This window comes from Scatophagus argus, chromosome 10 (assembly GCF_020382885.2).
Source record: "Scatophagus argus isolate fScaArg1 chromosome 10, fScaArg1.pri, whole genome shotgun sequence".
NCBI lineage: Eukaryota > Metazoa > Chordata > Actinopteri > Scatophagidae > Scatophagus > Scatophagus argus.
In genome coordinates this window covers 16,098,128-16,124,166 of record NC_058502.1, presented here as the reverse complement: position 1 = coordinate 16,124,166, position 26,039 = coordinate 16,098,128, and the positions used below count along the sequence as shown (strand labels likewise).

The 26,039-nt window shown below is 42.2% G+C and overlaps 2 protein-coding genes across 7 annotated transcripts; both read right to left on the bottom strand.

Moving 5' to 3' along the window:
• Window positions 1-24: 24 nt before the first annotated feature.
• vit (vitrin) lies at window positions 25-19,206 on the bottom strand. Of its 6 annotated transcripts, none has more exons than XM_046401643.1 (23): window positions 18,787-19,202; window positions 14,432-14,520; window positions 14,137-14,199; window positions 13,379-13,535; window positions 13,163-13,296; window positions 13,002-13,079; window positions 12,161-12,364; window positions 11,469-11,513; window positions 11,127-11,165; window positions 10,979-11,029; window positions 10,300-10,362; window positions 9,730-9,792; window positions 7,583-7,657; window positions 6,953-7,018; window positions 6,414-6,476; window positions 4,922-4,984; window positions 4,569-4,616; window positions 3,991-4,056; window positions 3,698-3,845; window positions 3,509-3,612; window positions 2,408-2,634; window positions 1,816-2,329; window positions 25-1,597 (listed from the first exon to the last, which is right to left on the bottom strand). In XM_046401643.1, the coding sequence occupies exons 2-23, from the start codon at window positions 14,463-14,465 to the stop codon at window positions 1,419-1,421; spliced, it is 2,484 nt and encodes an 827-aa protein (XP_046257599.1). In that variant the 5' UTR covers window positions 14,466-14,520; window positions 18,787-19,202; the 3' UTR covers window positions 25-1,418. The 6 variants fall into 6 exon arrangements, with proteins under 6 accessions (XP_046257599.1, XP_046257601.1, XP_046257603.1 ...); XM_046401645.1 differs by lacking the exon at window positions 18,787-19,202 and adding an exon at window positions 18,591-18,646; XM_046401647.1 differs by lacking the exon at window positions 9,730-9,792 and having other exon boundaries at window positions 18,787-19,206.
• A 1,217-nt stretch (window positions 19,207-20,423) lies between these two features.
• Window positions 20,424-26,039, bottom strand: LOC124066243 (opsin-5-like). The gene is made up of 6 exons (XM_046402498.1): window positions 25,901-26,039; window positions 24,677-24,882; window positions 22,560-22,659; window positions 21,365-21,469; window positions 21,053-21,276; window positions 20,424-20,894 (listed from the first exon to the last, which is right to left on the bottom strand). Exons 1-6 carry the CDS (start codon window positions 26,037-26,039, stop codon window positions 20,424-20,426), a joined length of 1,245 nt encoding a protein of 414 aa, XP_046258454.1.

The window sequence follows — 26,039 nt, the reverse complement described above, 5'->3', positions numbered from 1 at the left end:
AATTCAGGAGAAATCAACTTTAAGTTGTCTTCATTTTCTTTATTTTATTAAAAATTGCAAAAAATATATTGATCAATTATCAGAACATTATTAGCGAAAGGCTTTTAATATGCATATGTACAAAAAGGACATAAAGGAGGGAAATCATAAATACTCTTTCAACAAAACTGAGAAATGCCTGCGATGTTAGAAGCAACCACACTGTTAAAAAGAAAACGAGTGATAATCCGCAAATTTATGATCCATCACTCTAAGACATACGAGCTCCTCTTTCCTCACTTCTCACACATGTCCATTTCCATGTTCCACGATTTGCCTTTCACATCCACTTGTTGGGTGAACATAAGCCTCACTTCAACTACCACTCAACGTCAGCACCATAGTCTGTGAGAGGAACTTTAACAATGTCCCTACTATCATATCTCTCCTGTTAAGAAGATCAAAATGCACCAATTCTACAAAAAGTATATCCTCTTCACAGAGAATTGTATAAAGAGCACCATAATATTAAGTTGATGAAGTATGTTAAGCCAGAAGAGGAAGTGCTAGGCATGCTTTAAATCTACATTTCTCTGCAAGAACCATTTTCTTGTTTTTGTTCATCATTTTGGTGCCACGTCCTAATAAGGAAGCCTTTATAAAGGTTCTATAAGGTGTACCCAAGGGCTTCGTTGATGTAACTTAATCATCTACTAATGTTTTATTTAAGTAAACATCCCACTGTCTCCTCCAGCCTGTCACTTACTTTTACAAGTTTTTAGTTACAAATTCAATCAATTAAATCTGCAGCTAACAAACACCAAAAAGTTGTTGATAGTCTGGATTGTTTTGCAGCTTTGTTCCAGCTGGTCAGAGGTCAAATGGTGCATTGTAGAGGTTTGCATGAACTGATGCTAACAAGGTGAATATTACACAACAAAAGCCATTAATGGACCCATTAATGGCTTATAATTATCTATAAAGCATTACTGAGTGATTTATTAACATTATTAAAAACCTTTACTTAGAACATATAAACCTTTTCGAAAAGGGTGACTTATTAGTGCCGTTTTTAAACGATTAGGGATACTCTGTAGTCTTTACGGCACCAACAGAAAACAACTGACACCACAGTGTACATGAGATGTGATTATGTCACTGTATATGCAAAACCCTTTACCATTAGCATCATTTGTATGTTTAAGACCAAATGCTGATTCACTTTAAGATTTGTTTTGTTCAACCCCACAATCCTCCCCGAATTCAAAACTCCTCCCTGTTCAAATAAAGGGACACTGCAGCCAATCCAGAACTGCCATCTGGCCACCAGAGTGAGTAAATTTACAATCAAGGTTCTGTTAAAACAGCCCAGGATCAAGATGTCCCTCTCTACACCTCCCCTCACCCATTCGTCCGTCCGTCCGTCTGTCCTTCCTTCCTCAGTTTCTGGGCTGGGAGTTGAACTCCTGGCAGATGTTGTGGATGATCTTGGGAACAAATTTGTAGAGGTTGTCGAACTCGTCCACGAAGAAGGAGTGCTCTTTGTCGGGGTCTGTGGCGATGTACTCCAGCTCATCCTGGGCTGCCCAGGCAATGCCGATGGAGTAGGCGATCACACCTAGATCACAAACAGAGACAGTAGATTATACACACAGACCCTCACATTTGTTTGTCACATCAGACACACACACATTGCATGACACCTTGCTGTGGACACACCAGAGGAATCAACAACAACTTTTTTCTTCCAAACTTTAAAATAACTACTGTTTGACTTGACCATATCTGCTTAAAATGTCCTTATTTTTTCACATTCTGTTATGGTTGACCTCTGACCTTGGCCATGGACAGCCAGTGCAGGTGTTCTGACATCATCATAGGAGCGTCCATCTGTAATAACAATCATGATCTTGCGTTTGTTGGGTTTGGATTTGCTGAAAAGCTGCTCTGCAGCATAGGTGATGGCAGCACCAGTGCTGGTCCCTCCGCTCCAGTAGTTGATGCGTTTGATGGCGTTCAGCAGCTCGGCCTTGTTGTTGTACTGGCCGAAGGAAAACTCCAGTCTCTGCTCGTAGGTGTACTGCACAGCTCCGACTCGCGTGTCTGTGTCAGAGATCTCAAACTCCCGTGTGACATTGGCCACAAACTGCAGCACCGTGCGGAAGTTGCCGGTCCCCACGCTGCTGGAGCCATCGATGACGAAGGCGATGTCATTGGCGTTGAGGCATGTTTTGCTGCACACCAGGCGGTCTGTGTCGCACACTCTCTTCACCAGGGGCTGCACGGCCTTCCTCAGAGCAAACCAGCTGGTCACAGGCAGGGAGAAGAAGCCGTTTGTCCGACACACAGCCTGTGGAGTAAAAGAGACACACTTTGTTTCAAACTGGCTCTAGTGTAGCACTGACACGCCTCTGTGACAATACTCCACCTTGTCAACAAAGTTGGCTTCAACCAGGTTTTGTTTCTCGTTGTCATCAGGGCCTTCGATGGTGACGAAGAATATGTTGATACCGGACTCCCGAGCCAGCCGAGACGCCTCCTCCACCTTGTCCGTAGGCCAGCCATCCACCAGCACCACGGCCACGTTAGGAGCTCCTCCTCGGTTTCCATTGGCATCACTGAAGTACTGCTTGTTGATGTAGCTGAGGGCCTTTCCTGTTGATGCACCAGGTGGCAGCAGAGAGGCAGTTAAAAAGATGCTACACTCAAGTCTTTATCCAACTCTGTGGTTGAAAAGCAGGAATGCACTCGGATAGTTGAGGGAGTCGAACCAATCTGTTCACATAGTTGCTGCTCGACAAGTGAATAAAAATACACACAGACTGTATAATATATAAAGTGTAACAAAAGGGCGCTTGAAAAAGTCTATAGTTTGTAGGTGCTCATTATGCACATTCAATGGAAGATGTATGTCCTAACTGACCAACATGTGCAGAGGCACCAATCTAAAAAAGATGCCACTGTATGCCACATAAAAACTTTACATAGTAGCCTGTGTATTTTGTATATGTCTCTGCATGAAGTACACAGCTTTAACTGTATATTATCACAAAAATAGTGATCCTATCATTTAGGCTGTCACAATATTGGCAGAACAGGAGAGACTCTGTTAGAGGCTATAGAAGCTTTTACAACCGCTCACACTGATGTAAGATTAGAGAGCACGTCTGGGCAAACAACACCATTTGTATGTGAATAGAAATTTAGCAAGTCATAAAGGCACATGTGGTAGTGGATGAATGCTGACGCACCAACCAAAGCAGAAAAACAGGACTTGCCCTCTGAAAGCTGACCCCCATGGGCTGGTAAAAACAAATGCTTTTTGGTTGGAGCAGAGGAAATACACGGCTTACAGAAACAGGGCTGTAATTTAGCTAACAGTGTCTCGCAGCAAATTTAGATTTAATTCCATCCTTGCATGTGAAAATGTGCCTAGGTAGTAAACCATGTGAAAATTGCACCCCTTTCACTTTCACACTTGTGTTTGTCGACATTTACTGTAGCAGACAGCTGACAGTGAATAACTCACCCACATTGGAGAGTCCTCCCTTCTGCACAATCTTATCTATGGCCACTTTGACATCTCTGGAGTTGGAGTAAGACTTCAGGTTTATCTCTGTCACAGGGTCATCCCTTCAGACAAAACCACAAGAAACCACATCATGTTTTTCTTATCTAAAAATGGCACAAAGTAGAACAACAGGAACAAGGAGGCTACCCGTATTGGATGATGCCCATCATGGGTCCAGCCACACCCACGTTGATGGCCTGAGCCACCTCAGACAGGAAATCCTTCTGGATCTTAAAGCGCCTCTTCCCAATACTCCAGCTCCCATCCATCAGGAAGGCCAGGTCCACCTTACAGTCTGCAAAAACAGGATGGCCAATGAGATCAGAGCAGATTCCCTCATGTGTTTGGTAGTGCATGTGATAAATAGCCTGCACCAGGACTGACAAAATCTTAGGCCATAATTCATCATTTGCAGTAATCCTACACACAAAAGAACATACTTGGGTCTCCCTGTGACACAGGCTCAGGTGCTCTGGGTACAGGTTCCAGCTCTCTCACGTTGAAACCTGACAATCAAGAAATACACAGTTCTTTAAAGTAGAGTTCTGGTATTTTGTTGAATTCTACTCTTTAGGTATAACAATTAAAGAAAATCATTTTTCATGTCCTTGAATAATCACTGACATATGAAGTTTCAAAATTAAATCTAGAGAAATTTAATTGAAATATCCCTACAACTGCCATTGTGTTATTACACAGCTTACTACTTAAGCAAAAGCAGTCTGAATGTTTGGTAAAATTTCCACTTGCAGCCGTCCACTTTCCAGAGATCCCAAACCTTAGTCAGTATTTGTTGTGGCAAAAACTATGCCAAACAGGAACAGATTTTATCCTCAAGCAACCATGCCATTTGACTTTGACTCTAAATCCTTACAATTACAGGCTGAGCAGAAACCCATATGGTTTTCCATGGATAGCACTGGTTTGGTTTGTACTTACAGTCAGAACTGAGTACTTACTGGCAAAGTCACTCATTTGTGAGGGGGGGCAGAAAACGGAGCTGAGCAAACTATCTTACCTGATTCATAAAGGTTTGCTTCTGGCTTCCAGGCATCCACTGGCTCCACTACACAGATGATATCATATAAGCTCAGCATTAGCACATTTCTACCACAAAGAAGCAAGTAGCTAATTAATATCACTCATCATTATAGTGACACAAAAAGAGGTGTCTCGGTTTCATCTGTACAATATCCAATTTTTAAGCTCTACTCTGAAAACTAAAGCAGAGCAAATTGAATAGCAGAGCAAAAGACAGTTCAAAGTCTGACTGAAGTTTGCAGTGAAATATGTTATGTTATGTCATATCCAGTGTGATGCCTCACTGGATATGAAAAGGTGTTCTAGGTATCCATGGCGACCACTGCTCACCTCTAGTATGGGTGGTATCCAATGGCACTTTACGGTTACCATCTGAGTCAGGGGAGCGAGGTACTAAAAGTAAAGACATGAGTGATGACAGACTGTGACACACAACACAAGACAAATTTAATTTGAACACACCATGACATTGGGGCCTTTTCCCCCCACACCGTGTTTCACTGGGTTGGATGTGCGGCGGTACTTTTGTGGTGCATGCTGGAAATGGCTCAGTCATTCACTTCTGTAAACCACGTCCCTTCTACTTAGATTTGACTTGACTTGGCTTTGTCATCAAACAGATGGACCCATAGCCTGTAATCTGAAAGTTAGGGCTCTAGCCTGCCCTTTTGTGTCTTGTCAATGGGCCATATTGTAAGCGGTTTGTATTTTTTAGTGTGAAGGCTGTGACAAAACAAATAAAATGTACTGTTCTGCCAAAGCACTCAAAGAATAGTTCACTATTTTGGGAAATATGCTCATGTGCTTTGATATGGCTCATGTCTATATGTTGAAGGTATACTGCTGTATGTAGGAATGCCTAAAAAACAGTGTAAAGAAAAGACTCATACAAACGTAATCCCTCTCCGTCATCACTTATGATCCACTAGAAGTGCTCTGTTCAAGACGGTTTGGGGCTTGCACTGACTGCGTAGCCCCCAGCAAATAATAGTGTGCAGGGTGTGAGGTCGGGACTATAAGATTGTAGCAAACAAGTTACATCACTGTCTCCATTTCTATCCTCTGCTCCTGGTCTGTCATTGATGTATAAAGAGCTTCAGATCTGTGTGTCTGTTTAACTTGAGCTATACACACACACACACACACATAGCAGAGAGGTAAACAGCAGACAGGATGAAGTGTCCACTCTGGCAGTCTTCACACTAAATCCAGCAAAGTGGCACCTACCTGTAACAACCTTATTATATCTGTTTTGCTAAATATGTACAAAAAACAACAACTGGGCTGATTATGTCACCCTCAGACAAGCCCAGGCTAGTTTCCCCCAGTTTCTAGCCTTTGTGCTACGCTAAGTGGCTGCTGGCCCAACCTCTGTGTTCATAAAAGATCTGCATAAGAATGGTATATTATTTAATTTTATGCCTGTGTTCTTTTAGGCATCATGGTCCAGTAGTCAGATAACTTGATTATAAATATAAATTCATAATCATTATTATTATTACTATTGTTATGGGAAAGTTTACTTCAGGGTATTGTCTCCATAAAATGAATTGAATATACAATGTCCAGGGTACATAAAGAATAAAACTCTAAAGGACCTCTCACCTTAAACATCAAATTAACTATGACACAACCCGTTCCCATCCTGTGTCAGAAACTAAAATGGGCACATGGAAATGCGGTCATGTCTGAGAAGTTGTGTGAAGTGCTATGTCACTAAAAGAAAACAGTCAAGAAGAACCACAATCTGTACATATGACAATAAAAAACCTGAACCCCAGGACTCGTTAGTTCCCAAAAAATAGAATAGAAAAACACTTACGGTATGGTCCAAAGTTATAAAACCAGCGCTCATATTCTGAGATATCAGGCCTGTGATCCCAAGCTAGAGGAGGATGTTGTGAAACCCATTAGTTTTCCCACAATGAACTTCAGAGGGAAAAGCACACATTTCCATGGTTGCGATTGGCAACATATTGCTCTCCACCAATCCCAGACCAGTGAAAACAATGGCTTTGTGCAGAATTATCACCTCACAGTGTCTCTCTCTCACACATGCACAAACAGTAAACCTGCCCTATGCTCTTCTCTTGCACACTTCCATGCAGGAATCTTTCATATGGCAGGCAGATGGCATGTAAACACAAAGTCCTGAGACACAGATTGCATGTACTTACAGATGGTGCAAATTCAACACATACATGGTCAGCAGATACCTAACTGTATCACTCACACAAGCATGCTGTGTTCGCACATGCAACAATAACAGACAGATAAGGTTTTGTAAGCTGCCACTGTGAAGGGGGGGGCAGCACACACCAAACTGATCTGCAGTGTTGCCTTTGAGGAATTCTGACTTACCTGTAATCTCAGGTGTGTCTGTCTCACCCCACGTGTATCCTGAGTCTGGAGCTGCATAACTAACATCTGAATGTACAGCAGAGAAGGTGGATGCATCAGCAACTGCAAGATTTAGTGTTGCTTTAAACTATGACATTCACGTCAGCCTCTCCTCTCGTTTGTGTTTAGCACTAATTAGCTAATGCCGGCGTGCTGACACAGTAAAATACGATGGTGAAGCCAGCTGAGCACCTGTATAAGTACAAAAGTACACTCGCATATGTTATTGGCTGTAGACTTGATTTGTCATGTTCTGTGATTTATATGCAACCTGAAATGCTGCATTGCAAGTCTGACTTTCAAAGTAACTCTTTTCCACAAAACAAAATTGTTTCTATGAGTGAGACTTCTTAAAAAACTTATAACTTATAAGGACACATAGTTGGCTTTGAAGTAATAAACTAAGAGCTCAGATTCAGTACAACATGAAAAACACGGCCATCGTAACACCTTCCTGAACAGAGAGCAAACCAATATCACACCTGAGCAATTCTTACCTTTGGCAACTTCAACATTAAAGAAAACATTTTTCAAGTAACCTAGAATATGTTTATGCATTGCTAAGAAAAATGATCTATTTTTATTTTGTACCTGCTGGTCGTCGTGGTCCAGGGAACCAATCAGGCCGAGGAAAGGAAGGGTGGGCCCAATCCCTTCTGGGAAAAGCTGTGCAAAGGAAGATTAGAAAGCTGTGTTCAGCACAAGCATCAAGGACGGGCATACTTGTGACCTCCACGTAAACCTGCCACGTTATTAGTGGGGTATGCACAAGATGTTCAGCCTTGAGTCAGACACCAAACATACAGTAGTCGCTCTGACTGAGTGACTAGAGGTTGATTAAGTGAAGCTTTCCTTCACTCTTTTTACCTGTGGGGCAGAGAGACAGAGGAAGCCCAACTCTGAGAAAATATGTTTCTCACATTTCTGTCTCTACCTGCAGCTCTTGGCGTCACAATCCACTCAGACTCAAAGTTTTAGCATTTAACATGGAAAAAAATCGACCTGACTCTTGCTTGCCTCAAGGTTAATCGAAATTTGATTGAACAGTTGAAGCCCAAACAGCAGGGCAAAACCAAAACAGTGCATTGCATCTGTCTAAACTGACTGAGCCATGACAACACACTTCAGTTGACCCCTCCCTATGGTGGATGGGTAGCTTACACAAACACACGGCCTGGGCTCTGAGGTTCCCATCCAGTGGTGGCTGCTGAGCAGGGCCTTTGTTGACCAGGACAGGCTGACAGAACCCAGCCAACGGCCCAGTGAAGCGTGGGAGTATTATTCTAAAGTTGGTGTCAAATGAGGGACAGTGTAGATAGTAAGACACAGAGATTAGCCTAATCTACTGCTGGTCAAAGACCCTGTGCTAAACAGCAGACAGTAGTGTTGCTTTTTCTGGTGAAACAGGTGTTTTAAAGGGATTGGGTTTAACTCTCCTGATCATAGCCACTTCAGTGATCACTGCGGCCAGAAGGTCAGAGCAGGATCGGGGATAGTGATCCTTCCCTTTGGTTGTAACTCAGTCTGTGTTGATTCCATTTTAACATCAAGTAGAAACCCAACGAACAGAATGTCGACATCTTTTGCATGGGTTTTTCAAGAACCTTTGCGGTTCTCAAATGGGGATGTCTCATTACAAATGCGAGGCTAGACTGGATTGCAACATGTCCAGAAAGCTAAGCAATAAAATCAAACATCTGTTTGAGGCAGCTGGGTGGCAAAGTGACCGGGGAGAAAACCCTCCAACTCATAAATCAGAGTTCAAAACTCCAATGTCAGCAAGCATCCACCCTGCTGGAGTGTCCTTGAGAAAGACAGTATATCCCTGCCGGCTCCAGAGGCACTGCTGTGTGGCTGATCCTGACCGCTGACCTCTGACCTCAGGCATAAAGAATTTGCCTAAGGGTATCAATAAAGTATCACATTATTATCCACAAGCTGCTGATCTGCTCACTATATGCTACACTATATACAAAAACAGGTCAGTCACAGAAGTGCTACGCTAGCTTGAAACAGCTCACTTGGCATTTTAGAAATCATATCATACAATGACCCATCATTTAAATGGAAATAGATCTGTCTAATTTTAGGGATCCATGGTTTTACATTCCACAGAAGCAAAAGCAGAAGCACATTCCTCAGTGAGCCAAACCTAGCCTGGACTGAATGGCGAGAGTTTTCTATTCTTGACAGGCTCGAGAGTGGACCCAGAGCCTGAAGCGTTGAGGACTGGGTCATACATCTCTCTGGGAACAGCATCGGGCCACTTAGGTGCTGCTGCTTTCATCTCTTTTTCCCCTCTCTGCAGGCTTTTACAAGGCGGGCGAAGAGGCCAGACCAGATGGGATCTGTCCTAAGATGTTATTACAGCACTGACAGCACATTTCACAGCACATGGTCTTATCTAAAATAGAAAGTTTGCTGTTGTCCCAGAGTAGAGGAGATATAGCCAAAGATGAATTCAGAACAATGGTATCACACCATTGCCCATCTTTGAGGCATATCAACATACTCATACTTGTTTTTTGTAGGTTACCCTGCACTTCGTTGTTGCATTTACTGTGCATGGTTTATAGAGAACGGCCAAGCACTGAACCACAGCATCCCACAGAGGGTAAACATCAGTGCTGCTTTGTAAAATTTCAGCCAGGGTTTTATTCCTGTCTACTTCACTATGTCAGTGAGTGTGTCTCATAGTGCTGTTTGAGGACTCCCACTCAGGGTCTGGAGATACTTACCGGGGTTGGACTGACTCATGGTTGGAGTCCGTTCGGGTGGAGCCGACTGAACCTTGTTAAAAGCTGTTTGTAGCAAAGAGAGTCAGGCAGACAGAATAAGAGAGAAAGCAGAGACGAGGGAGGAAGAAGGGAAGAGGAGAGCGTCAGGTTGGGGGTTCCGTGCACAAATGCAGCCCAGCTGTTTGGGTTTGAGTGAAACTGAAAGCATTTCTCAGCAGCATGATATCAAAAACAAAAGGATATATGCTGGGTATATTTACAGGCCTTAACTTGGCTTCATTTGCCTCTTTTAATCTTGGAGAGGGAAAACATGAACGAGAGGACATGCCTGGTGACTGAAAACAGCGGTTATTGTGAAAGGAATGTTAGCTGATGTGCTTGATGGGAGTGGATTAGAGGTGACCCTGAGGTGAAGATCACAGGAGCTTATGGGTTTGCATATGAGGGTCAGACTTACAGATGTCTACGTCTCCTGGATTCTTGTTCCAACAAAGACTTCTGTCCCCCGTGCTGCCCGTGACCCACTTTACCTTTGTGTGTGTGTTGGTATGTGTTAATGGTGAGGCTGACCTGGGCCAACTGGAGAGGATGGCTGTCTCCTGATAGCCGACCCTGTCTCTGGTCTGCGCAAACCTGGGACCAAGATTAGGAGACAAATGTCTTGTGAGACAACATGAAATATATTGAAATAAATCATCTCTTTGTCTGTGTTTATCTGCTTAAGTGGCTAGAGACATTACCGGTTCACTGTAGGTCAATGTGGTGATCACAAGGACAAAATGGTAATTGTCCTGGTATCGCCTTAATATATTTATATTCTATGTTGTAGTGTGTCAACATTACCTGCTAAACAGCATATTAACATTGCAACTGTGAACATGTTAGCATTTATAGCTCATAGCACCCTTACAGCATGGCTGAAGACTCCTGCTTAATCATTCTTATGGCAACATGATCGTATATTCAAGAGAAATGGATAATAAATGCTAACTGATACAGAGTGAACATCCTGTAACTGAGTGGTATTTTATATGGAAGGCGAAATGAGGCAAAAGAAGAGAATATGGGCTTTTCCAGAACAATCTGGTACAGCCCTGTGTTAGACGACTAGGAAAAGTCTTTTAAAGCAGCTGCGCACACACAATGCAGAAATGTGATGCAGAGTTTATCAGTACAGAAGAAAGAGAAAAGAGCAAATGTTGAAACAATCTACAGAAAGACATATCAAGAAGAGTATAGCTTGCTTTACCTGCACTGGTTCGATGTGGGAATCTACTCGGATAGGCACTTCCTCTGAATACTTTGAAGAAATGCCATGATTTAGTTAAACTTGAACTGTTCTATGTGGTGTAAAGGACTTTCCAAGAGCTGCAGAATCAGTGAGAGTGTTGACATACCTTGGCTGAAACTCTTTCCTTGGCCGTTGTGTGACTGTCCTATACCAGTGTTGGAAAATAACACAGTGTGGACACATTTTGACAACAAAAAGTAATGTAAAGTAGATGGTGGGTCATGACCTCACTGTTTTACACTTTGACATAAAACAAGTTAACTGAACTGATTTGACTAATTAAATATACAAGTTGTGCAAACTTGCTTTGAAAACAGGGCCATCCTTATTATGACCAATCGTAACACCTTCCTGCACATCCCAGTGCAAGGCACAACACCACAACCCCTCGTGCCACCAAAAAACCCCCAAAAAACACTGTTGACCCCTTTCGTTTTACTTGACTTACTTGAGCTTGCAGCTGCCACAGAGGCAAGGTATGGGTGACTGCTGCCTAGATAAAAGAAAGACAAATGGGGTGCCAATATGGAGAGGAGAGAGATAATGTTACAGAAATTGAACCAGAGAGAAAAGGTTGGATGGTCATCTGGCACACAGCCCATCTCGTGTGCACACATACCTTAAGATACTGCAGCATTGTCTACTCGCTGTAGAGGCATTTCTACCCAAAACAGGGCAGATGGCTCACTGTGATTAATGATCCTATAATGATTTTCATTTAATAAGAGTGATGAATGGTCTGGTGATCAAGTGTACAGTCGAGTCAGTCAGCAACTGAACTTCATCACAGACCAGCTGTAATTTGTCATAATTGCAGCTGTGACTTGTAATTACTAGCTGTGACCATTCGTCCTCATCACTCAGTTTCACACAAATGAAAGCTTGTTCTGGCAAACAGCATTTCTAGTTATGAGCTGCTAATGCTGTTAGTTAGACGTCAGCTAGGCAGCACATTGACTGCAGTGGATCTTCTGTGTGGATCGGCATTACTGGATCATTAACAGTCTCGTGCATCCAAGTAAGTACACAATCCTCCACATAACATACACGGATCCATTGAATTAGTAGAAAGAATTAGCTTGTGTAGATCTATGTATTGAAAAATGGTGTATGATTTAAGTGTGCAATTGCTTAAACCACCTGCATCCCTGACTTTATGGACAGCAGCTCGAGCCTTGGTGGTAGTGGGCAGGGGTAGGGGTGTGGTGGTGGGAGGAATCGTTGTGGTGGTGGTGGTGGTGGTGGTGGTGGTGGTGGGTTCGGGGGTTGTAGTTGTTGTGGGTTCAGGTGCTGTTGTCACAGGCAGCGGTGTGGTCATGGGTGGGGTTTTGGCCTCCTTTTGACCTGAAAGGAAACAACAGATGACGGTGGTGTATAAGACAGGTGGACGGGGAGGAAGAGCGTCTACAGTAACTGCTGTGTAGTAATGCATTCTTGACATTCTTCACCAGACTGCAGTGCTCAGACTCCTCATTCAACCTGAGCGAAGTTCAACATGCCAGAGTCATGTCTGTATAGTAACCTTTTGTCCCCAGAACATACTGAGCTGGTGATTTGTAGGCCTTAAGATGTCTAGAGCTCCAGGTTAAAATTGGACAAAATTGCTTGGAAAATAAAGGTTTTTAGGTTACAAGCTTTCATTTTACCTTGTTTCAGTGCAACTTTAATTACTATATTTCACTGAGGAAAAAGTCTTCATTGCATGAGAAAACAAAGTGAATGAAATGCTGCTGAAATACCAGTTAAATGTGGTATACCAGTTAAATTTGGTCTTTCAACCAAATGTCCTTCAGTTTGGACCAAGATGTCTGCACATCTTTTGAATTATAATTGAACAAATCAGTGCTTAACGGGTCCTGATTAGATTGTACTATCACTGAGAAATAACGTGCATCTGTCAATCCACTCAGTGACAAACTAAATGTAATACACCAATATTTGTATTCACATAAAAAATGCATAAAAACATCTCTCCACTTACTTGTTTTAACGTAGGTCGGTCTTGAAGGGACGTAGTCCAGAGTGGATGGGTAGATCACTCCTTTCTTGGGCTTCCCCACTGAAACACAACAGAGCCAGCTTTCAGTTGGTGGGCTAAGCTTAAAGCACTGTGTTTAACATTGTTTACTTTGTCATTAATACCTGAAACAACAAACGACTCCCTCCACTTAGGTAGAGACAGAGAGCGCACTCCATTGGAATTGCTGCCTTTGTAAATATTCTGGCCAGCTATTTTCCTCACAATCACCTTCCCTCCTGTGTTGGTGATGACTCCACTATGAACACAAATTTAATTTTATCAGATATAGCTGGTAAAAGAGAACTTTGACACTTCACACTCATCGCTCCACTGTTAACCTGTGGATGGCTGCGTTGCAGATGCTGGAGATGGAGGCAAACACGCCCGTCCCATAGACTTGCTGCTTGGTCTCCTTGCAGTGTGCAGGACACTTGACTATGAACTCTGGGAGACTGATCTTGCCTGCTCTGACATCACACTCTATGGCAGGGACAACTGTGGTGGGAAGAAGAAGAAGAAGAAGATTGTTCAAGTATTTGTTGCTTTTCTTTGTATTATGTGATAGCTAACTGAATATCTCGAGGTTTTTGGAGAGTTGGTCTGTCAGGACAACAAATCTGATGGAAATCAAAGTGCATTATTCCCATTCACTGGCTGTTTAACCATTAATTGACTGATCATACAAATTACTGGCAGGGCAATAGATAACAGTGATTGTTAGTTACAGTCCTAATTACAGTGACTATACTTCATGTCTTAGTTAGGTCCTGTTTCATATTAAAATAATATGTTGGGGAAAACATGAATTTACTTTATATCCAACTTTATTCCAAGACTAAATGACTGGAACTATTTTGGGCCACAAAACAATGCAAACTGTGATTAACTCACAATAAGTTAGAAAAAATGATCAGAATTAGATAACATTGTTTCCACCCAATAGATACATACTGAAAACCTTTGCATGATGAAGTGATTTAGAAATTTGACATTTTTTTCAATAAGTGAATTAAAAGCGACAGCAGTGGAGAGAGCCAGTGAAGACCATAACACTGGGACTGATGGAGATTACAGGTTTACTTGTGTTGATGTCTACCTTGCTTTGGTTTCTTGTTCTTTGATCCGTCAGGCTTGGCCCAAGCACAGCACAGGAGGAGCGCTGTGGGTGAGGCAGAGGGAGTTTCACATAATAGCAGACAAAGTAACATAATCATCAGGGTGTTTACTGTACACACAAGACCTCTATGACAGAGGATGCTGCTGTTTGGTGGCATAAATGAGCTGAAAAGTGACCCTGAAGGAGACAGCACCCAGACTATTTTGGAAATATGAAGCACCGTAGTCAGAGATGATATATTTAAAACCTGTGGAGAGACATATGGGTTGCTCACCAAGGCAGATGGCAGTGACGGATGCTCTGTACATGATGGGTGGTGCTTCTTCAGCGGGTCAGCCAGATGTCCTTGTATAACCTCCCAACCTTGGAGAGAGAGTGAGAGAGGAGAAGCAGCAGAATTTCATTGGTATCCTCTGAAACTCATTTCCTGCTTCCTGCTTACTCACTGAAAGTAACTTTGGACACTTTGGTTAACATTTTCGGTGTCACGAGTCTTGTAGTGTCAAGTCAGAGCAAAGTCATGCCACTAAGATACACTTTGCAGAGACACACAGAGCTCATTTAACATCTATAAAGCCACGGTGGACAAAAACACTTTGAAAACACTTACTGTAAATCATGCACTTTCCTTTTTTGGATTGTATTTCAGTGTGGGTCAATGTTTCTTGTTCAAACTACTTGGGTTCCAAAAGGCTGCAAGCCTTTGCCAATCAGAGGCTCTGCAGCGAACATCTGGACTGTGTGGCACAACTATATGTAAGGATCCTCCCTCTGTCAGATTCAATTAGAGAGCACACGCAGATGCAATTTAATGTGTAAGGAATGGGGAACTGTGTTCAATCAGATGGCTTGTTTGTTTTACACCAAGAACCACATCAAGCTGGATCCTGGTTTGTAATACAGTCTGCTTACAGTAGACAGAAAATCTCTTTCTGTGTCTGTCATTCAGATTCAGAAGTTACACCCATGTAAAGACGTAAATCAAAGTCGAAGCCCGTGTTAACAAAAACAGAAGATGGTAGCCAAGACATCATTCCAGGCTCTGCAGGTCTATTGTAAGAATGATAGCCCTGCTGATAACAAGAAAAGCAAAGTCTGAGCCAGGACAGAGAGTCTTAGACAGGCTGGAAGATGAACTAAATATGAGAGCTACTCCAGTCTCTGCTCTGGCCGTGAGCCGGTGACATGGAGCTCCTTACTGGGCAGATCCCTGTTAACAGAGGAATGCTGTACCTCCCACGAGAGCGGCGACACGTCTGTCACCGCCGCCACACACCGACAGGTTCAATCAGATCATGTGATCATACAGCGACCCTGAGGCCGGGTCACATGGGATGCAATTCAGACTGACGTGTATGTCACAACAGATTTGTGAGTAAAACATCACCAACTGGATCCCAGGAGGATAAATCTGAGTGGGGAAAGACCTTTCCTCAGTACAAGTGCTGAGGTGTCTTTGTACAAGGCCTTTAACTTCTTACTACACCACTGAGCTGTTCAGTGGCCAAAATAGGCCATAAGTAAGGCATTCCTGAAAGAGAGAGAACTGCTCTTAGCAAAACTCCCATAGATAAACAAATGTTTTTTTTTTAAAAAAAGAAATACCTTATGACCACAGAAACAGATTCAAATGGACTGCAATTTCTTATTTAATATACAGATATGATATTAGTATTTTCATCTAACTCTCTGCATTTCCCAAGTGATTGAACTATTCCTTAAAAACTCAAATGTGGACCACCATCTCCTACTTAAACGATAGTATCATGTGCTGGATCTCCATCACATTGAAATAAAGTAATACAGTCCTACCAAGCCAGTGAACAGCATGGCCTGTAATGATGTTACCTCTATGAGCCGTTTCCATGCACGGTTCACCATTACTGCTTCTACACGGTGTGTATGAGGTGCTTCTCATGTATTTAAGTGTGTGATTAGTTTTAGAATTAATACACACCGCAAACACATCATGTTAAGGTTACAATGATTGTAGCTGCAGCTGATGGAGGACTTTCCTCAATGCAGCTCTCTCTCGTTTTTATCTGACATTCATGAGCACTGACATGATTTTTCCACAGTGTTGTGCTTTGACAGGCAGGTATCCCACTGCTGCACAGCCAGGACTACAATTTGTCCTTGCGGGGAAAGAAAGCTGAAGCTGGGAACAAGCTGGGACAGATATGCACATCTACAATACAGGAGGCATATTAGAGGTGAGTCAGTGTGTTTCAGTAAGCAATGAAAAGTACAAAACTAAACGAAACCTAAACTGTGAACACCATGTTCCTCAATGTGCAGTAGAGTTCCTTTAATCATACAAATACAAAAGACACTTTCATTCAGGTACTCTGTTCCTGAGAGAGGCTTCACATCACTGTGGGAAAAAAATGACGTGCAAAAACAAAAACAAAAAAGGCGATAATTTTAGATGTCTTAATTTGTGTTCTCAGTGTGAGCCTCTAAATGCCTCCTCCAAGCAATGAAATGCAGGCCAAATGATATCCCTTGACACGCGCTGTGGGGAGTTTCCTGTACAGTAGGTAATACATCCCTAGGGGACTTGCAGAGACACAATCTCTCTCTCTCTTACACACAAACACACGCACATTCAACTGAAGTATCAAAAATAAACAAACAGAGAATGAGATCTGGGATAACTTATCACATGCTTTGGAGAGGCCATGGTATGTGAGGGTTTTCACACTCACCACCACCCTAAATCACACACAGGGAGGGTTACATACTGTGTAGGTGGTGTGGCTTGCATACACCTGTGTTAAACTTTCATTAAGCAGTGTGTTGTGCCATTAGCACAGCTTCATCTGACCTCTGCAGTGCCATCATGCTTTAGCTTTCACCAAACTCAGCATCTCCTGCAGGAACCAACAGCCAACATACTCCCACTTAACTCAGAGAAACAAAAAACACAAAAAATGAACAAAGTGACTTTCACAGACACTGCAAAAGATGAAAGGTTCTGCGTAAGAGCCTGCCGAACTCAGCAGCTCAGACGGGTCACATAGTTTGAGGAATTAAATCGCACTTCAATTGGGGATAACATTCCCACTGCAATACAATGTGGATTATATGCACAGAACAACCTTAACTAGGATTACACAAGGCCAAGAGTTTCTATGCAAAGCCTCTTGGCCTGCTGTTGCGGTAACATTTAGTTTTCAGCTCCTGAAGGGAAACACCAGAAAGGAGGATGGAGGATCTACATCACACCTGGCAGAAGTGTCACAGGTATGCTGTGGCTATAATGCAAACAGGATGTGCAGTAGCTGTCTGTGCTTTTTTATAAACATAAAGCCACACAATGGGATATTAAAACAGGGGAGGTCGCACACCTGGAGGTTGACTGATAATACACTGAAAATGTTATTATTTCACACCCAAAAAAGGTTCTTCCCTCAGTAACGGTAAACTTTAGGGCCATGCAGCTTCATGCCAAAACGCAAGGTCTGCATTTCAGTCTTCCTCCGTTTCAGCAGCACCCACATTCCTTGTCTGGGGTGACCGCGGTAAATGCAATGAGGGTCAGTACCAACGAGCACCGAGGCTTATTTAAATATTGTGGCCAGTCTTGAACTCATTTTTACAGTGTCCCTGAGTGATGGCATGCCTGAAGTGAGACGGCATTTACACACACCCATTGCCCGGGAGTGTTAAATCCCTAGAAATTCTTCAGAAATGTACTGTAAGCATGTTGGATGTGCCAAGTGTTGTACCAACAAGCCAACTAAGGAAGCATCGGAGAGATCAGAGACGCAAGAAAGCAAACATGTCTCTGCAAGGTCATTTCTGCAGTCCTTTGGGCTGCTGCTGCTAGGACAGTATTTGTTTATCAAGCACAGAACTGCCTGAATTACTTTACTCTTGGCACCGGCTTCGTTGCAAGCCAGAGCTTGCAGTCTGCTGCTGGACACATTGTGTACAGACCACCTGGGCTTAATCAGCCTCCTTCAAACCATACTGAGATGTCAGGAAGAATACACAAAGAAATGTCAAACACAATGTACAAGAAATCAAAGCTAAAGAATTCTCTAGTTTGCTGGCACAATGAATCCTTTCAGCGTAAAGCATTAGGCTAGCCTGAAAATAAACTATGAAATATATACAGGAAAAAAAAAAGCTGAATCACTTTCCCCAGGCTACAGCATGAATGACCGTCAAACGGTGGATTCATTCAACTAAAATACTCACTTTAGCTTAGCAAAAGGAAGGGGTGAGTGCGTGGGAGATAAATTAAGAAAAACAAACAAAAAGTAAAAGAAACACTGAATTTATGCAGGGGTTCGTTGTTTTAGGCAGCCTGTCAAATCTCACAAGCTCAGCTGAAATGGACCAGTCCTGAGGTGTAAGAGAAAACAGTTCACAAAAAAGCAAAAGTGCTAAACCTCGTGTAGTGTTGGTTAAAATTCCTTACAGACCTGATCAGTAAAAGGTGCTAAAAGTTGTTTGGACGCGATGGGGATCAATTACGCACAATTACGCATCACTTGAAAAGTGAATATTTCACTGACGCCACGCTGCAGCAAACACGAAATTCGGAGTTCATATGTGGAGTGGAATTGCAGCTCTGCGGTCAAAATGCCCATCTCCGCTGAGCAATGAAGGTGAACTTACCTGAGAAGTCTAACCAGTCCTCCAGGCGTTACAAAAAGTATTTCCCTGCGTAGTTTTTTTTTTCTTTTGCCAAATCCTCACTCTTTCATTGAGAGGCAACTGTGGAGGAGCGGGCGTGTGTGCGAGCGCTGAACTGCTCCACCTGGACTTTTACTCCTGCATGATCGGAGCGCTCATTAAAAGTGGAGAGCGGGACGGGGCCAGAGTTTCCCCTCTTTGCCCGTCCCACTTCAGGCTCCCAGCTCTTCATCCAGGCAGAAGAAGATCAGTAACCCGGGGCTATCAGGGGAGGATGCAGAGACCTGGCAACCAGCAGCAAAACACTGCAAGCATCCCACTTTTTTGTTTGTTTGTTTGTTTGATATGTTTTTGTTCGTTTGTTTGCTTGTTTTGCTTTAGCGCAGAGGAAGCCAGCATATATGTTTTTATATGTGCAAAGAGAAGGGAGGAAAAGCGAGCTATGTGTCTAGTTCTGTGTTCTTCAACTCGCTCATCTCCTCATCTGACTGAGAGTGTGTCAACTCTCACCAGAGCAATCACTCCTCCTCCTCCTCCTCCTCCAACAAAAACCCAAACAACACCTGCCTGAGAAATAGACACTTCAAGTCACATCCATTGTCTCTGTGATTTGTGTGTCTGTTGTCTCTCTCTCTCACACACACACACACACAGAGTCAACTTCAGCTACTCTAACAGTTTGTTTATGCAAAGTGGCACACAAGCTGCTGCTATGCACTGTATGGATGGTTATGCTGAAGCCGATTGCCATTTTGATTCTGAGGTCTTAATGGCTGCTGTTAAAGAGTTCATTGTGCGTGTGATTATGGTCCTTGCAGAAATCCAGAAACCATGCTGGGAACTTTACGACAGATTAAACTTTCATGGCCCAAGTAATTGCACATTGATGTTGCTAGAAATAAAAATCTCAGGTGCTGTTTCAGGGTTGTTCATTTCTCGTTCAACTGTCCCACTAGTTTGAAAGCTTGTCAACATAAAAATCTCCAATCCAAGACATCCAAGAACCATGCGAGAGTTTTTTAGTTTTTCTGTAAAGATAAACACAAAAAGGAAGGAAGCTTTTCTCAATGAAAACCTTTGCTCCAACCAGATTTTGTTTGACTGACATGATGTCGCTTCATTGAGTAGATATGTAAAATGACACATTTCTACAGACAGATTTAACAAGGTGTGCATCTCTTATGGAATGTGGCGTATGTGGGAGATCTAATGGCACGAGTCCCTTCAGGGACAGCAAGGAGAAATGGCAGAATTTTGTGCCATTTCATGCTTCACTTGAGTTGAGGACAGTTCAGTGTTTCCAGATGCTATCGTGGATCCCTTACCTTGCTTTGTTATTGAGTGCACATTACATCGGCTGGAGATATTGTGGGAAGATTCAGGCAGATCAGTTAAGGGTTGCTCCATCCTGTATTTGGCTGGATTGCTGGTTTGGATTGAATGACCACTAAAACAGCCTTTGTAACAGTTTGAAATGAACAGGTGTGAAATTCCACATGAGATTCAGAAAATAATTTATTAACATTGGTTACTCATACAGTTCATTAAACATGGGTAAGACCAAAAAATACAAAAATACTCTCAATCTCCCATGTATTTCAAGCATTCATTAAAGTTCTTCAGAGCCTGTCACACCAGTACTCTGATGTTTCAATGTGTGAGGGCACGTTGATGTGGAAGACCTCCTGCGTGTCAGATGGAGGAGTCTCAGGAGGGCTGTTCACCCCCGAGTCGCTGTCAGGATTGGACTGGTTCAGCTCTCCCGCGGCATATTTCTCCTCCATCTTCTGGACAGGAAGTGATGCAGGTAGGGGCGTAGCCTCAGCCTTGGGTTTGATGTTTTTAAAGTGTTGCAGACGCACCACCTCCCTGTGCTCTCGTGTGCACGGCAGCAGCACAGAGACGTCACTGCGAAACTTAGAGCTCATGCCGAAGTAGATGAGCGGGTTGTAGAAGCTGGCAGACTTAGCAAAGAGACGGGTGATGATGCTGGTTGTGCTTGGCACATGAAAACCCCAGGCTGACCACATAGACACCACTGCATATGGCGACCAGGCCATGATGAAAGCTGTGCAGATCACAATGGAAATCTAGAGAGGAACATGAGGGAATAATTGCCAGAACCGGTTTATTACAAACAGTGTCCTTTTAAGCAGCACTTTAAAGAGTTTTATTTTACTCAAATCAAGTCTGTTTACGAGAAAAACTGTAGAAACCAAGTTGATTTTTTTTTTTCTAGTTTGCCTACCCGTGTGACATCTCTCTCCACCTTCCTTTGGCGGGCGGTGAGAAAGCCATCGGCTGACATAATGTTAGTGCTTTTCACTGTGTTGATGATGGAGATGTAGGAGAAGAGCATGATCATCACAGGGATGAAGAAGCAGAAGATGAGGATGGAGATGATGTAGGACTTGTAGATGGTGGAGTAATTGGCTTTGGACCAGTCCACCTCACAGGTGCCATAACCTCGATCTAAGGACCATTAAACACAGGGTTCAGATCAAGGCTTTTAAAATAAAGTCAGATATTCCTTTTGTTAGTTTAGTGTGTGAGAACAGACCTGTGTAGCTGCCCCAGCCCAGCAGTGGGGCGACAGACCAAAACATCGCTCCAGTCCAAATGCAGATGAGGGATACGGCAATAGTGTTCGTGCTGATACAGTAAGCTGTGAAAACACACAAGAAAATGTAACATGAATACAACATTATGGAACAATGTTATGGAACAGAATGACTGCAGTCTGAAAGTTCAAATGTTATGACTTTGGCGAGAACAGGACAGGAAAAGTGAGGGGCACTACAAGATGCAGCATTCTTGACTTGTTATGAATGTCAAGATTGTGACATTTATTGAACAATGAGGTCTTTTCTTACATTAACAGCCTTTGTACACATTTGCAACTGAAAAGAACCTCTGTTGACAAAGTACACATAACTTTGTATTCAGGAGGAGAAAGAAAATCAATCGGTCTGCTCTGTTTCAGAGTAGCGCTTTGAATATCTTATATGAATACCATACAATATAGAAGTGCAGTTCAGTTAATGAGAAAGGGCCGACAATACTGTGTCAATGTTGGTATAGGTTACTCTGTTTTCCTAAGCTGAGATAATATATATTGCATATGTAATATGATATTTTTGAGCTATTTTAACTTGTTTTGTTTGATATATATATTTCTCTCTCCTAGTGTTGATATGTGCCTCATATTTACTGAGAATTGCTGTTTCCATCCAAAACCTAGATAACCTGATGCGGTCAGTGCCAAAAATTTGTGATCAATAAACTTAAATTAATTTTATTTAGACCTAAAATCATGTTACATTTAGCCGATTTTCTGATTTATATCAGTATTTGTTTGCAGTAGTTGTACTGCCAGTGTTCCTAGTTTAACCACGAATATGCCGCATGTGTTTTATGAACAACCGCAAACACAGTAAAAACTCTTACCCCATGCTGACGGCAGAGGCTCAGCCTAATTTCTGTATAATTAAGACATTCTTCAGCGTCAGTTACACCCCAAAATAGAAAATGTCACCTCAAATTAACTTAATGACATGTTGGCAAAATGTAAATGAAATTGCTGCAGACAAGTGGTAGTATTTTCCACAGCTGAAGTTGGTAATAAGGTTTCATTAGCACTGAAAAACACACTTCTGTGTCAGATAAGAACTGCTGGAATGTGAGGCAGGCGGAGTCGCGGGTCTGAAACTTTTTTCACGTTTTTCTCTCTTGAATTCAGGGAGGTTAGCTCTGACCTTTGTTTGGGTGGCATCCCTTGATGTATCTGGTGATGCTGATAACTGTCAAGGTGTTGATGCTTGCAAGGCCGAAGAGCAAGGTGAAGAAACCGTCTACCTGGAAGAAGACAAAGAGAGTGCTTGCTGTATCATGACATCACATCTTCAAAATGTCTTTGAGTGATCATTGAAGCCTCAGGGCGTAGATATAGTGCCTGCCTAATTTTTCCAGACCTTTGTCTGCTGAGTTTGTTTTGCTTTGGATTTGATCAGATAGAGACGCTACAGATGAAGAGCCCTTCCTGCCTTTTTTGCCAGCATGCTCCAGTCCCAGGGCATTTCCCGTGACGCGGGCTGTAGGCTTTCTAACTTGCAGGATCAGCATTGGGAAATGAAAATGAAAACTTTAATTATAGCTGTTATTAGACTTTCACATGATATCCACAAAGATATGGTGCAGAAAAAAGTTCAAAGACTTCCAAATGAATTAAACCGTGAAGTCTTTTAGTGTTCAGTGTATTGTTTGGGAAGATTATCTTTTAATCACAGCTCTTGTTAAAGGGAATTATGTGACTGTGTTTCAGTCTGGTTCCAACTGTGCTACACCCAGCTCCCCACTGTGCCATTTCCAGGTGACATGGATCAGCTAAGGTCTCTCACTGATTACTTTCTTGATCTTCCTTAGTCCTAATCCTATTACAGACAGTCATCGTCACGTTTTTTTTCACCCTCACATTACTGGACAGTCAACGTCTAGACCAGTATGATTTTAATTCAGCATTAGTCTATTGTGCATTCTCTGTTGCTATAAGAATTTAAAACCAGGTGCATTAATACCATACCTGTGTTTTACTTCTGTATCTGCATTAGCTCATAAGAAAAGATGCTGTGAATTTTGGATCATACAAAAAGTCTTTCTTAAAATTTTTATATTTCTCGTAGACCACTTTGACAATCCTTTCCCTGTATTCCCCTTTGAAACATCAAAGGGTTCCGTAAGGCTCTACCATATTCAATAATACCCTGTTCCGTAGGGTGCAAAACACAGGGATCTGGCCCGGCTTGCAGCTGTTCATGCCCCATCATGCTCCATGCAGTAGTCTGCTAAGGCTTCTCACATGCCTGTCTCATTCACCTTGCTGTTACTTCCCTGCTCAGTTTCTGTCACTTCTTACTTTTCTTCTTATTTATTTGTGACACTCAACCCACTTCTCTCAGGGGAAGGTGAAATGAGAGGGGTGTGCTGCTATCACAATATTTCTCCTTCACCTGAAAACCTGAGATTGGATGTCTGAGAAATGAGGTCATCTCAATGGCTGTGCTGAAGCCTAAGAGCAGCAGATCTCTGTTTACTGTGTCTCTCACACTCAGATTTTCAGGTTTACGCTTCTAAGACTGAAAGTGTTCTGGTTTCACCAGCTTGTTTTTGTTCACTCGCTGCAGCGTGGATATCACGGTTTCTACCATGGCTAGCCTTGAGCAACAAAAATACCCTGGATGAATTCCAAGGTAAAATATGTCAACTATTTCAATTCAAGCTGAGGCTGCAGAGGGAGGAAACCCAGAAATGAACAGTACATCTCAGAAATCAGACACAGCCACGTCTTACAACTTAACATAAAGTTTGAAATAAAAACATGTGGTTAAATTATGCAACAAATGTCCTCCCTGTGGTTTCTATTTGTTTCCTGTTTTGGCTGTTGACAGGTGCCACGCTGCTAGAAGAGTTTTCCCCATTTAAAGGCCTCCACAGTGGTAATCTTATTACAGATTTAACCTCCAGCCCACATGGCCACTAGCATAATCCCTTGCACATACACACACACACACTCACACAAATACTCACTGTACTGTAAGACTTCCACAGATTCCTTTAATGTACTTCATTAAATTCTGATTGGCCAGAGAGAGAAGACGCATGCAAATGTTTTTTTTGTTGTCTTTTTCTGCACAATCATCACATTCAGCTTGTTTCAAACCAACATTCCTGTCTTTGACAAATTTTTTGTGCTGCATAATGTACCAAAAGTTATGATTTGCTGGGGAATTCGACATATGAAGAATATAGAGTAGAAACAAACAAATCTTTAAATGTAACTCTTTTAAATCAAGAATTGCCTTAGTGTGGCTTTTACCTGGCAGGTCCAGATCCAGGTGATCAAATACCCATCATCCTTGAAGATGTTGAAGATTTCTAGGATTCCTCTGGAGTAGCCAAACACGGAGATGCTTGCATCAGAGATGGCAAGATTTAAAGTGAGGAAATCTGTTGCCTGGAGTGAGGTCCTCTGTCTGTACAGGACAAATATCACTAAACTGTTTCCAAACCAGGACAGCCATCCTACAGAGAGACAACATCCAAAATAGTCAGTGAATATCTAGTGAAACGCATATTTGTATAGTACAGTATAGAATAGTAGAGTACAGTAGAGCAGAGTAGAACAGAACTGAGTTGTATAGTATAACGGTCCTCCTTTTGAATATCTTAACAATATAGTATAGAGCAGAGTAGAGAAGGCAAGTGTGCAGCATTGCATAGTTTTGTATAGTTCATAGCGCAGTGCCACATACAATAGTGTCACATCTATCTATCTATCGATCTATCGATCTGTCTATCTAGTATTGCATACCGTATCTTAGTAATAAAATTTAGAGTAGATTAGATTATATTATAGTGCATAATAAGGTGCAAAGTAGAGTCAATACAGCAGAATATTGTGTATATAGTATAGTACAGCATAGTAAAACAGAGCAGAGTAGCACACAGTGTAGAAGAGTGGAGGGAAGTAGAGTACTATGGCAGAGTAGAGAAGACAACATAGTAGAGTATAGCAATGCTCATGGGACTGTGTCTGTTGCTGAAATATAGATGTAAGTAAGGAAAATAAAACTAGAACAGAGACTAACACAGCATTAGAGTTAAATCATTTCACTCTGTAGTAAATTACAGCCAAGAGAATCCCTCATTCTCTGTGTTATATAAAATTCCTCAACATTATTGATGTGGACCACTTGACCTGTGAAAACCAGAAGAGCCCCAGTTGTTTTGATGTTAAGCTTTAAATAAGGTGTCACTGATTATAGCAATTTGTGAGAGTCTGAAACAAGGGGGAAATATTTCATGCATTTTGTCAGTGGTTCATATGTGCCATTTCCTTAACATTTGTCTGGGGTGCTTTTCAGTACTGTTATGCACACTGGATAATTTGGATGACATTTGCGTTCTAAATAATTCAGCCCCTGCTTCTCAAAACTACTTTACTTTACTACAGTACGACTACCCCACAGCATACAGAGTACAGCATGAAAACTTTATACTACAAGTTTTACTATTTTCCAGTATATAATGGTTGACTTACCCAGCACTAACAGGTAAATTCCAATAATGGTCTCTCCTTGTTCAGACAGAGGAGGGTCTGTATGCAGAGTACTGAGGTTATTATTCCTCCATGGAATTTTTGCTACCTTCAGGGGAAAACTCTTTAACGTTAGTTCCAT